This window comes from Schistocerca serialis, chromosome 1 (genome assembly GCF_023864345.2).
Source record: "Schistocerca serialis cubense isolate TAMUIC-IGC-003099 chromosome 1, iqSchSeri2.2, whole genome shotgun sequence".
NCBI classification, from domain to species: domain Eukaryota; kingdom Metazoa; phylum Arthropoda; class Insecta; order Orthoptera; family Acrididae; genus Schistocerca; species Schistocerca serialis.
The window spans coordinates 679,320,445-679,337,374 of record NC_064638.1 but is presented as its reverse complement, the minus strand read 5'-3'; the positions used below and the strand labels follow the sequence as shown (position 1 = coordinate 679,337,374).

At 38.5% G+C, this 16,930-nt stretch overlaps 1 protein-coding gene across 4 annotated transcripts in view; it reads right to left on the bottom strand.

The window, feature by feature from the left end:
• LOC126480260 (AMP deaminase 2) overlaps positions 1–16,930 on the bottom strand; it is a 473,603-nt gene that overhangs the window by 175,706 nt on the left and 280,967 nt on the right. For 3 of the 4 annotated variants that reach the window (XM_050103850.1, XM_050103851.1, XM_050103852.1), the window contains exon 3: positions 4,255–4,393. In XM_050103850.1, the coding sequence (XP_049959807.1) occupies positions 4,255–4,393 (139 nt within the window). Of the gene's footprint in view, positions 1–3,617; positions 3,758–4,254; positions 4,394–16,930 lie in introns of those variants that run through there. The other variant, XM_050103854.1, reaches the window with a different exon arrangement.

The following is a 16,930-nucleotide window of genomic DNA, read 5'->3' as shown; positions in this document are numbered from 1 at the left end:
GATTAGCTTTTCAGAGCATTCACACGAGGTTGGCACTGGTGGTGACACCTACAACGTGCTGACATGAGGAATGTTTCCAACCGATTTTTCATACACAAACAGCAGTTGATCGGCACTGCCTGGTGAAACATTGTTGTGATGCCTCGTGTAAGGAGGAGAAATGCGTACCATCACGTTTCTGACTTTGATAAAGGTCGGATTGTAGCCTATAGTGATTGCAGTTTATTGTATTGCGACATTGCTGCTCGCGTTGGTCAAGATCCAATGACTGTTAGCAGAATGTGGAACCGGTGGGTTCAGGAGGGTAATACGTAATGCCGTCCTGGATCCCAATGGGAAGTATCACTAGCAGTCGAGATGACAGGCATCTTATCCGCATGGCTGTAACGGATCATGCAGCCACATCTCGATCCCCGTGTCAACAGACGGGGACGTCTGCAAGACAACAACCATCTGCATGAACAATTTGACAATGGGTGCAGCAGCATAGACTATCAGCTCGGAGACCATGGCTGCGGTTACCCTTGACCCTGCATCCCAGACAGGAGCACCTGCGATGGTGTACTCAATGATGAACCTGGATGCACAAATGGCAAAACGTCATTTTTCGGATGAATCCAGGTTCTGTTTACAGCATCATGACGGTCGCATCCTTGTTTGGCAACATCGCGGTGAACACACATTGGAAGCATGTATTCATCTTCGCCATACTGGCGTATCACCCGGCGATTGCCATACTGGCATATCACCTGGCATGATGGTATGGGGTGCCATTGGTTTCACGTCTCGGTCACCTCTTTTTCGCATTGACGGCACTTTGAACAGTGGATATTAGATTTCAGATGTGTTACGACCCGTGGCTCTACCCTTCATTTGATGCCTGCAAAACCCTACATTTCACCAGGATAATGCGCAACCGCATGTTGCAAGTCCTGTACAGTCCTTTCTGGATACACAAAATGTTTGACTGCTGCCATGGCCAGCACATTCTCCAGATCTCTCACCAATTGAAAACCCCTGATGAACCGTGGCCGAGCAACTGGTTTGTCACAATACGCCAGTCACTACTCTTGATGAACTGTGGTATCGTGTTGAAGCTGCATGGGCATCTGTACCTGTACATGCCATCCTAGCTCTGTTTGACTCAATTCCCAGGCGTATCAAGGCCATTATTACGGCCAGAGGTGGTTGTCTGGGCACTGATTTCTCAGTATCTATGCACCCGAATTGCGTGAAAATGTAATCACATGTCAGTTCTAGTATAATATATTTGTTCAATGAATATCCGTTTATCATCTGCATTTCTTCTTGGTGTAGCAATTTTAATATCCAGTAGTGTATTAAGAATTGAGATTTATATGAAGCTTAGTTTTGATAACCTGATACTGGAGACACTGCATGGCTCTGGTAGCAAAGTACCTGACAAATTCTTGAGAAATATATTGTTCAGTAGTTTCAAGACCTGGATACTCTACTTTGTAGCAGAGTGAGAAATATGTGGATGAGCAGTTGATAATCTTGCCCACACTAAAATCACAGCAGCAACAGTAACATAACATAACTGATAGTCAACAAAACTATTCACTGTTAAAATATGCTATGGCTAAATACAATTAGAGCCAGTAGCACTTGAGGAATGTTTGTATTTTTTTAAGCATAATGTAAAGTTAATTAAATAGAATTTTGGGAACCATGTTGCTCTCCACTATGCATGACATTGAGATCTACAAGCTAATAGCATGATCCTATGAGCTGACAGCAGAATTACACCAAAAATCTGTCTTGTACCCATTTGCATCCAAAGCACACAGTACTCTGCACCCAAGAAAATCAATATTGACAAAATGTGAAAGAATTTGATCTGTGTGACATTTAACCCCCCACCCCCACAGGCACATCCATTATTTTGATGATTTACTTTTGTTGCTATCAACACGAGCACAACTGAAGTCCTTTAAATATTTTTACAGAATATATGTGCCCCTACATTCTGAAGACAGATGTTCTTGTTGATGCAACAATAGCTTTATCATGAGAAAGAAGTAAGAAATAAAAAGAGAAGAAAGAGGATCATTGTCTCCCAATAAGTTTTCATAAGGCATGATTAGTCTTCAATGAGATCAAATGCAAAGTTGATATGGTTTTAAGACAAGGTCCTTAGAAAAGGTATCTACACAGACATAACAGTTCACAATCAAAGGTCAAAGTGGATCTTTTTGAAAGGTATTACATTTGAAAAATGTTTTAGGTTGTGGGTTCAATTATTATACATAAAACTTGTGTCCAAGAAATGCTGTCTTAATTGCAACTGACTGAACGCTATTTTATGCTATACTATGGTTTTAAATTTCCCTGATCTCCTCCCCCCCCCCCCCCCCCCTCCCCTCACCGAGAGTGGTGAGGCATTCACTATACAAATTTCTGTTGATATAATTCAGGTTGAACATTAAAGTACACCTGATTTAAGTGATAAGTGAGTCTGACTTACACAAAATCAATCTTCGAATATATGCTACCAATGACTGAGTAATTTGAGCAATATATCTACAGCTACCTGTGTCCCACATGCGAAACTTATTATATACAGTTTGCATCATTAAAATTTATCACATTTCTTCCACAAGACAAAAATGAGTTAACAAAATCTGATGTGTTATTTATAAATAATGTTCATTAGTGTTCGATGAAAACATGACTAAGAACCAACCTATAAGTCAAGGCAAAACATTACCTCAAAATATTATGACATGAAATGTAAACACACTGTTGCTGAATAGGCTATAGTCATTACAAATCTTCATGTGTCTCTATCTCTGATAAAAAACTTTTAATTCAAAAATTAGAGCAGGTTTGGACCACACTCATTTTGTCTAAGAAGACAACACACCACCTCATTCTCACAACACATCTGCCTGATTCACAGAATAGTTACATAAATATAATGTCTCCACCTTAGACATGATTAAAAAAAACTGACACATAAAAGCTAATTTAATTATGCACCTTTTAAACGTAAGTAAATTACATCATTAATTTAAGATGTTTGTCTTTGGCATAACATAAGAAAACACTGTCAGAGTGATCATTCTTTGTGATCATCTTGTGATATATTCACAATGACAACTTCATTTCTTTCTCTGTAAGGGTTGCTACACATGAACCTTTATATCTAATAAGCATGACTGGCTTCAGTTAAGGAACAAATTCTTAAGCAATTTTGCAGTTCCCTGCTCATGCAGGATGATTTATGTACAGCAAAACATGTAAGTAATAGGAACTATACTTCTTCTAATGTAACAGAGAGAGAGAGAGAGAGAGAGAGAGAGAGAGAGAGAGAGAGAGAGAGGAGAGTGTGTGTGTGTGTGTGTGTGTGTGTGTGTGTGTGTGTGTGTGTAAAATGCAGACTACTTTGTCTCTTGTAAAACAATAATGCATGCCCCCCCCCCCCCCCCCCACATGAGTATTACAAATTCTTAACACGTCGTACAAACTCTTGTATGTAGCACATTGTAGTAAGTGAACCACAAGTACACTACTTTTAATATCTCAGATTAAACACACACAATAATATTGACATGTATGACTACTACTTTAAATAATATGTAATTGTCCCCTACTTGAAAATTGTTAGAGCACCACATATTTAACCTGCCTAAGTAGAGTTAATTGGCAGCCCCTCAACACAATAAACAGGGCAAATGTATGTACAAACACATGCACACAGCTTCAACATCGTAATTATAACCAGAGAGACCTCACATCATGACCAGAATAGTGGAATTACTTGAGCACACAAACTAGACAGTCAACAAAGGTAATGCACAACTGTATGGCTTCCTCCACATATGAGGCTTCAGGCCCAGCGTAAGCCATGTAGAATGCAAAACAAAGAGCATAAAAAGCTACAGACAAAAATAGGATAATGAAGTATGGGCAAATAGTAAAAAATCACAAGAAACTCTTCATTCTAATTATTAAAAAAAAATTTCTTCCTAAAATTCTTCATATGCAGAAGTTTTGCTATGTTTTTACTTGACTGAGCTTCAAATAATAAATGAAACAAAGTGTGGCAAAATAAACTCAAATTTTGTATAATGCCCTTGTCTACAAAACATTTTTAGTTTAAAAATCATACTACAGAAGTGGTAGCAGTTGATAATAAATTTTCATAAAAGTCTTGAGTGCTTGGACTTTTAAGACAACTATAACTATCTCCATGAATGAAAATGTTTAAAAATGGATAATGAGACTCACACCACTTGTATCCTCACCACTGACTGAGACTCTCTGGAAATGCGGCACAAAGTCAGTTTCATCAGGGAGATCATTATCCAGACCATCACAATGAGATGGCTCATAATGGCTGCGTCTCTCCTCGAAGTCACGAGCAAAGCTAAATAACAACATAGTGTAGTTAGAAAATAACATGGCCTGAATACGAACCAACAATTAATTAAAACTGCTGCTACATGACCAAAAGTTTTACAGAAGTGTTTTCATCAGATCAAAATTATGCATAATTTTTCCAACAAAGACAATTCTGCAATTTAATACAGTTAAAGCATTACAACCGAGGATGATTAAGGTTGCTTCTAGTCAAAAATGTGAAAAACCTTCACACTAAACTCACTTCTAAACACAGAAACAATTTTATGATATAAAATCTTTCAATGCCCTCATCAATGTCATCAGCAGTAAATCTAGAATCTGACATGGGATACCTCAGACCAGACATTTCAAGTAACTTTCATAATATGAATTTGACCCTCACTAGCCCAGGAGAAGTAACGCTCATCATACAATCTTTAAAATCAAAACCATCTAGTGGGTATGATGAAATATCAACAAAGTTAATTAAAGAATGTGAGTCTGAGTTAAGTAACATATTAAGCTATCTGTGTAAACCATCATTTATCAGTGGAGTATTTCCTGAAGGGTTGAAATATGCTGAAGTTAAGCCACTGTTTAAGAAGGGAGATAAAGAAATGGCGCCAAATTTCCATCCAATTTCACTTTTGCCAGCAATCTCAAAAATTTTAGAAAAGTTAATGTACAATCAGCTTTATAACCATCTTATCACAAATATTGTAACATATTGTCAAAGTTGCAGTTTGGATTTCTAAAGGGTTCTGATTTTGAGAAGGCTATCTACACTTACAGAGAAAATGTACTTAATTCATTAGACAAAAAATTGCAGGCGATTGGTATATTTTGTGATCTGGCAAAGGCATTTGACTGTATAAATCACAATATCTTTTTAAGTAAATTAGAATATTATGGTGAAACAGGAAATGCTGCAAAATGGTTCAAATCTTATATCTCTAGCAGGAAACTAATGGTGTTATTACGAAAGAGACATATATTAAGCTAACAGACATCACCCAACTGGGAACTAATTACATGTGGTGTCCCACAAGGTTCCATCTTAGGCACCTTACTTTTTCTTATGTATATCAATGACCTTTCATCAGCAACATTACCAGATGCCAAGTTTGTTTTGTTTGCTGATGATACAAACATTGCAATAAATAGCAAATCAAGAGAAGTCTTAGAAAGATGGGCTAGTAAATTATTTGTGGGCATTAATCACTGGTTCCTAGTCAATTCTTTGTCACTAAACTTTGAAAAAACACACTACATGCAGTTCAGAACTTGTAAGGGGTGCCCCACGAGTAGATGCCTAACGTATGATGACAAGCAGACAGAAGTGGAGAGCATTAAATTTTTAGGATTACAGCTTGATAATAAATTCAACTGGGAGAAGAACACCACAGAACTGCTGAAGCATCTAAACAAATCTCTATTTGCAGTGCAAACTCTGTCAGACATAGGGGATATAAAAATGAAAAAGCTGGCATACTATGCTTACTTTCATTCCATAATGTCATAAGGGATTATTTTTTGGGGTAATTCATCAAGCCAAGCTAAAGTTTTCTGGGCACAAAAACATGCAGTAAGAGTTATATGTGGTGTGAACTCAAGAACATCGTGCAGAAGCCTGTTTAGGGAACTAAGGATACTAACTACTGCTTCCCAATATATTAATGAAATTTGTCATTAAAAATATATCACTTTTTCAAACCAACAGCTGTGTTCATGGACTCAGTACTAGAAATAAGAATAATCTTCACAAGGATTTAAAGTCACTTACTCTTGTACTCAGGAACACACATTTTCAACAACTTGCCAGCTTAACAACCAATGAAATTCAGTTATTACCTTATAAATAAAAAAACATTTTTTTTTAATTCTAAATTCAGTGCATTAATGTGAACTTAATAAATGAGTGCTGTAAAACGATCCTTTCATATAGTGTTAAAATATATCATTCCAACTGATACCTGTGGAAGGTACATTAGCTTATTTGTTTTAGTTGTAAATATTTGTCATGTATTATTGTTTTTCTGACATGTTCTACATCCTGGACACCTCCTCACTATGGATTAATTGGAATGAAAGTAAATCTAATCTAGTTTAATCTAATCTATACAAACCGATCCAAGCTATTTCTAGTACCAATGTTCTATCTAAGAGGGTGCAAAACACTATATAGTACAAAGAATCATTTTGCTGCATATGTTTATGCATTACTGGTATCATCAAAGCTGTGTACAAAAGGCTCAAGAGCAGATCACAATCTACAATCACTATTATTAAAAAATATTTTCATTCATACTTTGGGTAAAAATTCATTTATTGTTGAAATCATTAATCCTGTTGCAATTGGTCACAGGTGAATTAACTCAACTAGAAGTGAAGACAATACACTTATAGTTTCAGCTGACCTACTGACCGAGGAAAGTTACTGTTCTAAGGTCCTTCCATCAGAAACTCACTATAGCCAACATGACAAAAGTTGGTCTGCTGCAGTATTCTATTTAATCTCTATAGGTAATTCTACAAACAAAAACGGAGCTGGTGATCTCAAGACAAGAGGTAAGCTGAGATGTTTTCTTCACTCACTAATGTCAGCCCAAGTTTCAGTGTACTGTGTTGCAATGTGCTGTGACACTAAGTGCTTTGCTTGCATAGTTATCTGGAGATGTTTTTCATAATACATTGGCAAATTAGTAAGTTGGTTAACTCAGCCATGAATATCAGTAGAGGTTATATTGTTAACCATTCCATAAAAGTTGACACATGATCTTATGAACTGTGTGACTGTCTTTAAAAAAATATTACATAACCTCACTACATATCAAATTGAATTTTGTCAAAAACTTTCTGAAAGTGAGAGAGACAAGTAATCAAATAGATTCATTTACTTGCAAGAGAAGTCCCAAAGTATCACTGAAGCAAAAATTTGGAAGAGAGATTTCCAGAACTGAAAATTAGGGTAGAAATGGGTGAAGAACATATCCTTGATTTGTTGAGCAAAGGTGAAAATAAGATAAAGCTGTATTTTGCAAGTGCATGCAAGGATATTTTAGGCAAATTTAGAAGGAAATAAACTGCTCAAAAAAAAAATTGCATCACCCTCATGACATGCCATGTTTGTGTTACTTTTCCTTTTTTTACTATCAGAAAACTCTTTCACAGTATTCTATTGATTACAAGAAATCATTAAGTACAGGCAGCTCTGCAAAGGAGGTAAAAGTACACCTGAATTATCAGTGTAGTTCAACAGTATGCACTGTGAATGAGACAGTGTGGTTTACGCACTTTGTTTGTCCTGTCAACATGGCTTAAAGGTTCATTTCAGGCTTGGACTGGGCACACGCTGTCACTTTACATTTATAATGACCAGAATGGCATTCTTCCACTAAGTTTGAGTCATGGGATAACTGCAGCATCACACAGACTGCCATGAACATAGCACTGTATCATTGGTATGTGGCTGGAGCTGCATAGGAATTATCAATAGAAGAGAAAGTACAGCATGCAGAAATGAAGTGCATTGGTACCCCATTATTCAACAGACAAATGTCTTATACGTTAATGTGTTTTTCTAACCATTTAGTTGCTCCACAAAAAGTTTTGAGTGTTAAAATTGCTCAAAATGAGAAAGGTTAGGGGTAATGGGTTTATTAGCTCTGTTGGTTCCTGGTGCTACAAATGTAGGTGGATGACATGCATCATAGACTGTTAACATGGTAGCTAATCAGACTCTAGTAGCAATTACTTTGAGAATGGTGTTCAATAATATCTCTTATCTATCTGATGAGTGTTAGACCATTGTACAAACACAGCGTGAAACAGTTTCTACATTTGTGCCTTTCTACTCAACATGTGGTATTGTGTAAAGATGGGAGGGTGTTGATTCATGAACTGTGATTCTTGTAAAGCATACACACAGAAAGATAGATTGTGTTACTAATTTTAATTCCACCAGATCCAAATAATATCTGTTACTGCCCCTTTCTACCATTGGAGAGGGGGTATGTGTGTTTGCAGGGAGGGGGAGATCTATGTGAATTGGCACTCTATAATCACAGTCAGTCACGGATGTACAAGGGTAGTGTCTTTGACAACCAATCAAAAAGTCCTGGGTTCCAGGTTCAATTCCAGCCACTATATATATATAATTGTAATATAAATTGTCACCAACGGTGGCATTGTGAAAGACTTCCAGTATACACAGCCACCCTCATTCTGTCAAAGGCCTTGAAAAAAAGTGCAAATGAGCAGAAAGAGAGGGCAGCATCTATCAGTGTGCAAAGTTGCTCCTAAAGATAGAAGAATCAGCAGTATGTGGATGCAGAAGGCAACATTAAAGACATATAATGTCTTCCACGGAAAATAAAGCCTGGAATTGGCAAAAACTGTCCTGATCATCTCTACATTGGAAAAAAATTTAGATTATACCCCTCATTCTGTTTTCTGTGTGGGGGGGACTGCCAACATTATATAGTAAAAAAAAGGCTCAAACTAGATATGTTGTGGCCCGAAATGAGATTTTCACTCTGCAGCGGAGTGTGCGCTGATATGAAACTTCCTGGCAGATTAAAACTGTGTGTCCGACCGAGACTCGAACTCGGGACCTTTGCCTTTCGTGGGCAAGTGCTCTACCATCTGAGCTACTGAAGCATGACTCACACCCGGTCCTCACAGCTTTACTTCTGCCAGTATCTCATCTCCTACCTTCCAAACTTTACAGAAGCTCTCCTGCCATGTTGTGGATTGATGAAGTGAAATGGAAAGAAGATGGTACAACAAAAATACAATTTGTTATGAACAGGAAGGTAAGGTAGAGAGTGAGTTACTGTAAACAGTTAAAAGAAAGAATTTCTCTCATTACAATTTACTGCAGCCTATACCAACAGATATACGTGCACACACCACAAGCAGGAACCAAGAAGAAACAACCAGAGTAGAAAGACAAAGTGTTCAGATTAGACAGGGCTTAAGGTGAGCATGCAGTCTCAACCCCCTCTATTGTATAGTGTAGTTTTTTTTAATGTTTCATGAACCAAATTTGTGACAACTAACCATGATGTGGTAATGTTAGTAAGCTTACAAGTAAGCGACATTATCACTGTGAAAACAAGGCAATGTGCTCTGTATTTGAATAATGAGAATTTCTAAAATCTTAATTTGCGATCAAATTTGATGAATGTAATCCACTAATATGCATACTACCTATCCAGAAGTTGATGTATGGAAGAAAGAATTGCCAATAGAAATAACAACAATTTGATTTTAAAACTTTTATCTGTCAACACTTTCATTTCAGAAGCAATGTGGTCAAATACTTTTATGGTTGCACACTTTGCTCCATTCTGTGCAAGATGGTTAAATTGTGGAAAGTGGAGGCTATTTTCTTCCTAGTGCTATATTTATGAACGCTACTATTATTTTTAAGATGCAACTGATTCTTCATGATAAATTGTGTAAGGGATTAAATGGACTGAAGGTGGTGTTAGTATGCATAACTTTTTAAACATTTGGCTACATGAAGTCTGAGGATGGAAATTAAATATCTGTGCAATATTTTGTGTGTATTTGTGGAAGTGCCCCAGAAAATTATTCAATATGATATAAATTAATGGAAGTAAACATAGTAATGCTTTATTACCGAAGTGTTTGTGCAGATCTTTAATAACATTATTTTCAACTCAAGTTTCGACCAGTACACACATACAGAAATTTTGAACAATCATTTTAACACATTCTTTTCCCTCGAGCACTATTCTTAGGGTTGTTCTTAGTGTTATTCGTAGTGTTACTAACAACGATAGATCTTGCATTGTACAGAACTGAGTGAACTGTGTTTTTTTCCTACATGACAGACCATTTAACAAGAACCAATCAATAATACTTCAAATATTTGATTTATTACTTCTTCTATTGTCACTTCTCTGTTGGGATTGATTATAATACTTTTATCAACGTCTAAAAGCACTATTTCTGCTTTATTGGTGTAAAATGGAAGGTCATTTGTACACAGCAAGAACTGTAAATGTCCCACAATTGAACACTGTGGAACACTCAGTAATTTGTTCACACTCAGACGATTCATTCCAAGATCTGCACGAGTTACCTCATGTAACCCTTTGCTTCATCCATCCTCAAAAGCCTTGAACTTCAAGTTTCTCCAAAATAATTTTGTGATTTACTCAGTCAAATGTTTTAGGCTGATCACAAAGACTTCTAGCAGGTGAAATATTGTTGTTTAGATATTTTAACACATGGTCAGTGAAATAGTAGATGGCATGTTCAATGAAAAGGCCCTCCTGGAATCCAAATTCTGATTAAGAATCTTATACATTCAGATGTGCTCAGCTATTCTCAAATACATTACCCTCTCCAAAACTTACAAGAAGTCTGTCTGGAAAGATACTTTGCGTAAATGAAACATTAAATGTACTTTTGAATATGGTAGCTACACCAGACATAAATGTTATTACTATTTTGCCAAAAATGTTACAAACCCCATTAGAACTCGAGCTTTTAAGTGTGTTAATTATTTCACTGTTTCCTTGGAAGAAGTTGGAGTGATTTCTTCATCAAATGTTTGTGATACTGTTCAAACTGTATATTGTCACTCCATAACCACAATTACGTCCAAATACAAAAGTAGGGTCCTCAATAAAATACAGCACGTAGCACTGGAAGGACGTTTTATTGTAAACACCTATGTACAGACAGAACAGAACTCAACTCCTGGAATATTCCAGAGCATTCAAACATTACTGACATCAGGAATTTTGAGGACTTTCCAGAAATGATAAACACTAAATAACAAATTTTTTTTGTGATCGGGTTTGAGTTGACAAGCTACAGCACAACAGCTAGTGACACTAACTGCTACGCCACACTGAGTGCAGCACAGCTCATGCCATTGCACCCTATAGTGCAGAAGAAGCCACTCATTGTTTCAGAAGCAATTACTGGAACCACAACAGCCCCCTGGTCTTCTACTGTCTACTGTATATTGTGGTGCTGACAGATACTAGCATTCTTGTCATGTTGTAACATCCCTGCACTATGATGAACACTGAAGGTTGTCCCTGCCATCAGAGCTTTGTGACTGTTGAGTGGGTCTTTAGTTTCCGTGAATGAGAAGCAATCATTATTAATCTGCACTTCTGGACTGTAGCAGGCACCATATGGAGGACATGGACAATATCTCTGCACTTCAGTCTCCTTGATAAAACGTCAAAAGATCATAATCCTTTACGTCACATGTGCCGTCCAGCAATCAACAAAGGATACAATACTGCCCACAGTAGTGCTTTAGTAACTTACCCGATAGTCTGTCTCTCCTCGCAGGCATAAAACTACATACCAGATCTCCTGGGCAGTACACCTCATTGTCTGGTGATGGCGTTATTGCACTCTTTGTCCTCCTCATGGGTATCCAGAGTCTGTAGACAAACCAGCTGCCTCGCTTCTTTGGTGCTGGTAATGAGGCGTTTCATGTAGTCATCCTCAATATTGTCCAGTGGAAACAGAAAAACTATAACCATTGTCGATTCAGCTTCACAACCATGGAGCAGAAAGAATAGCTTCAAATCTGTCGCGTCTTGCTTCACTGTGTTACATGTATCATAACACATAGTACTGTTTCCTAATCTCCGTTTCACATCAACGTACATCCAGAGCACGCAAGACCATTCATCTGTATGCAGAACGCTATTGTCTCCCTGTGGGTGATGTCGCATTGTGAAATTATCTCTGATGCCAGTCTCAACTGGAAAACTTTTCCAAGACTATAGATTATCACACAGTGTGCTCCATACTTCAAAATTGTGTCTCCTAAAAGGAACCTTGCAAATTTTTGGAGCTTCAGCAATCGGCAAAGCTTTAATGACGGCATGGTCAATGGGTTGTTAGTACAGACTATTATTCACTTATTCCCATTTGTTGACTTAGAGAATCACCCAGCATAGTAAATCCAATTTGGTGGAATGGTACTGCTGCAGTTGGAATTGGTACCACATGCCACAGAGGTAACTGTGGATTGTGCTTTTGTAACTGACTTTCCTTACAGTGCCTCACATAGCATCTTAACTGTTAAGGGCAGTAGAGGCCGGGCCAGTGGTGCCCGTGCCCGATTTTATCGAGAGTCTTCACAAATTACCAAAGACTGGATGTTGGCATGCAATGGAAATATTTCAGAGTCACTGGCTGCAGATACATGGGATGACGAACAACCATTTCCACCTAATCAGGTCATAGGTCATCTTATACAATAGTCCATTTAGTAATCGAATTGCTCTTCAGTCATTTCCTCCCCCTTAAGGCTTCTAAGGTTTTCAGCAATGATGAATTTTCCTTCTGTTCAGCAGCCATGTCATACTCAATGCAGCAATGACAGATTTTATCCACACTGCTGCAGTCATTTAAAGATTTCCTTGAAAGGTAATCAACATCCTTGTGCTTACATCTGTATACCATTGTGATATCATACTTTTTAAGCCTCAGTTCCCATATCACCAGTTGACTCCAAGGATCCTTCAGGGTAGATAGTGGGCATAGAGAATGGTGGTCCACCACATTGGTGAATAGTCTGTCAAATAAATATGGTCAGAACTTGTTGATGGCCCAAGCAACTGCAAGCCACTCTTCATTGGGTGTAGAGTAGTTCCTCCTGGACTTTGAAAGTACTCTGGAATCATAAGCTATCACCTTTCAGCACCATCCTGAATTTGTACTAGAAAAGCACCTATCCCATGACTGGTAGTGTTAATGTGAAGTTCCGTTTCAGTATACTCATTATATAAAGATAGGACTGGATACAATGGTAGCATCTCTTTGAGGACAAGGATAGATCTTTCCTGTATCTTACCCCAGAAAAATTAAGCCTCTCCCTCGGCTAGTCGTTCCAAGCAATGTACCACAGTACACGGGCCACCGACTCAGGTGCTTTACTAAATAACAATCAACTGCAAGTTTTAACATCTGCATTTATGATTTTGAATAAAAGGCCTGAGTGCCAGAGGCCCTCAATGAACCTGCAGGATAGTCCCTAAAATCTCACATATATATGTACAACTAGTAGTTAAATTAATGCAGAATTATTTGGTTCTGCATGTAAGGTACAAACAATATGTCAGACACTGTAGAGCAAAAACCATTATTATTGCATATGTGCAAGTGTTGTAATATTTATGAACGTATTTTTAATTTCCAACCATTGATACCAGATTTTAATAAAAGTATAAAGTATCATTCTAGTCCCTTAAGGATGGAAAGTTTTAAAAGAAAATATTGGATGATCCTTTCACGGGCTATCAGAAACGAGATGGACTGCATGGACAGATGTCGTGTAAACACTTGCTAAGCAATTGCCAGAATTACAAAGGGCGACTCAGTTTGCTTTTGACTTTAATTTGACTGCTTAGGCTAAAGATCACACAGAATTATTTAAAGTCATTGCAGTATGTCTTTATGTTTCAATGTGGTACAAAGTATTAGCTGCAATAAACATGTGTAACACTGTGCTTCAAGCAAGTTAAGCCACAATAGAGACTGAAAGTACCAATTTAAAGTCTAGCTCTTCCACAGCGGTCGGGTGCGGTTGCTAAACGGAAAGTTCAGTGATCTGCCCATGTCTCGCATGGTCAGACAAGCGAGTTTGTGTGCTCAGTGCGGGAATATTTCGAGAGAGAGAGAGAGAGAGAGAGAGAGAGAGAGAGAGAGAGAATGGTGCAGCTCTGTTGCCTCTAACGAAGGTAGTCAAAGAACTGCAGACGCTTTGAAGACACACAAAAATACTGTAGCGAAAATTTGTAAGAGTAAATGCTGTGCAGAAGGGGAAGAGTCTGGTTCATCCGAATTGCTGATACCCGGTAAAGAGGAGGGACTCCCGCGTCATAAACTTGGACTTTTCAACAAGACACTGTTCGTCGTCATATATATCGATATCACGCAGCCCCGGATCTACGATATTTCCGAGCCGGGGCAAAAACTGTTAATATCTATTTTTCAAAAATATGGCGCACATCTTTCTGAAGAATTTGATATACTGCACATATATGTTCGAGGAAATGTGAGACATGTTATTTGGTCTTAAGTGTGCCACGCCTCTTCACACAGCATTCTTCCACTGCACGTCACTGTATTTCGCTCTGCGCAATTCAAACTTGCATATTTTGTAATGGAAGCCATCAAACCTGTATTCACGACAGCGGAAATTAAAACATCCTGTGATGCCTCTCCTGTTCCCAGTCAGCTGATTTGACATCTTACCCCTCTTTATAAAATTAAATATGGAAAACATAAAACCAGTAAAGACAAGAGACAAGCCAGACAGAACACATTTCTTCAGTCCGTAAGTCCCACCATTTTTTTTTTTTTTGTCTCAACTTGCTACAGCTTTACACGACCCCATTTACATAATTAACAGGACAGGATGTAGCTCGCTAACTGCCAATGTCAAATGCCTATTAGGCCTACTGCAAGTAAAAAGTTCAATGTTAGGAAATAGTTTCACATTTCATTTATATGCTCCAGTTTCTTAAGCATGAAATCGAAAAGTAGTAGTAGTACGAAATTTTTATTTGGAATCGTCATATTCTTCTATATAATTTGTGTGATGTCACCGTTTCTTCTTCTTTCTCGTTCTAACAAACAACTAATTCTGCAACTATTCCTGCCATTGACAAAATTCATTCTCCGGTTAACTTCACTAACCCTGCCAGGTTCACAGATTTCGAAATCCCGCGTTTTTACAACGCGTTTTTCGCGCTATTCAGAGAACAGAATTGATGCTGCGGCTGCTACCTGGCACTGTACAATTGGCCCTTAGGCTACAGTCACGATAGCTCCGATATCGGTGGATTCCGTCACAGCCGACATCGGCTGGAGACGGCCAATCTTTTCAGATCAGTGCGCCAACACGTGCACAGTCACACGTAGCCGATCTTATAGCTCTAACGTACAGACTTCGGACGACAGTTGGTGAAATTAGAATCAGTTTGTTTTCTTCCATCAAATCGACCGACGTTCTCGCACACTAAATATGGAGCGTAAGCAATTGACAAGTTTAGTCGAAGAAAGGGCGAGTTTGTGGCATCCTGAGGATAATCGAGATTACTTCAGAATATGTGGACTTCGAATCCTCGAATAGGCAAAATCTTTCACAGTATCTTATGCTACACTTTATGCTTGCCTTTCACTCGTGTGCTGAATGACAGTCATTGAACATTAGCTGACGTATGTCTGCACAACTTTTAAAAAAATGCAGCGAAACAGAGTGTTTATAATTTGTTTTCAAGGTGTATTGAATCATATTATTTTTCTTTCATATAGATATATACTGGGTGATCAAAAGGCAGTATAAATTTGAAAACTGAATAAATCACAAAATAATGCATGCTTGGAATGACATGGGGTTTTATTAGAACCAAAAAAAATACAAAAGTTCAAAAAATGTCCGACAGATGGCGCTTCATCTGATCAGAATAGCAATAATTAGCATAACAAAGTAAGACAGAGCAAAGATGACGTTATTTACAGGAAATGCTGAATATGTCCACCATCATTCCTCAACAATAGCTGTAGTCGAGGAATAATGTTGTGAACAGCACTGTAAAGCATGTCCGGAGTTATGGTGAGGCATTCGCGTCGGATGTTGTCTTTCAGCATTCCTAGAGATGTCGGTCGATCACGATACATTTGCGACTTTAGGTAACCCCAAAGCCAGCAATCGCACAGACTGAGGTCTGGGGATCTGGGAGGCCAAGCATGACGAAAGTGGCGGCTGAGCACAGGATCATCACCAAACGACGGGCGCAAGAGATCTTTCACGCGTCTAGCAATATGGGGTGGAGCGCCATCCTGCATAAACATCGTACGTTCCAGCAGGTGTTTATCAGCCAGGCTGGGGATGATGCGATTCTGTAACATTTCGGCGTACCTCTCACCCATCACGGTTGTTGTTGTTGTTGTTGTTGTTGTTGTTGTTGTTGTTGTCTTCAGTCCTGAGACTGGTTTGATGCAGCTCTCCATGCTACTCTATCCTGTGCAAGCTTCTTCATCTCCCAGTACTTACTGCAACCTACATCCTTCTGAATCTGCTTAGTGTATTCATCTCTTGGTCTCCCTCTACGATTTTTACCCTCCACGCTGCCCTCCAATGCTAAATTTGGGATCCCTTGATGCCGCAGAACATGTCCTACCAACCGGTCCCTTCTTCTTGTCAAGTTGTACCAAAAACTCCTCTTCGCCTCAATTCTATTCTACAAAACCAGAATCACACATTTCCTCGAAGAAAAAAGGCCCGATAACGGTAGATAGGGTAAATCCAACCCATACCGTGACTTCTCGTCGTGCAATGGAGTTTCAACGACAGTTCTAGGATTTTCGGTAGCCCAAATTCTGCAGTTGTGGGCGTTGACAGACCCTCGGAGCGTGAAATGAGCTTCGTCGGTCCACAACACGTTACTCAACCAATCGTCATCTTCCGCCATCTTTTGAAACGCCCACACAGCAAAAGCCCTCCGCTCCACTAAATCGCCAGGTAACAGTTCATGATGCCGATGGA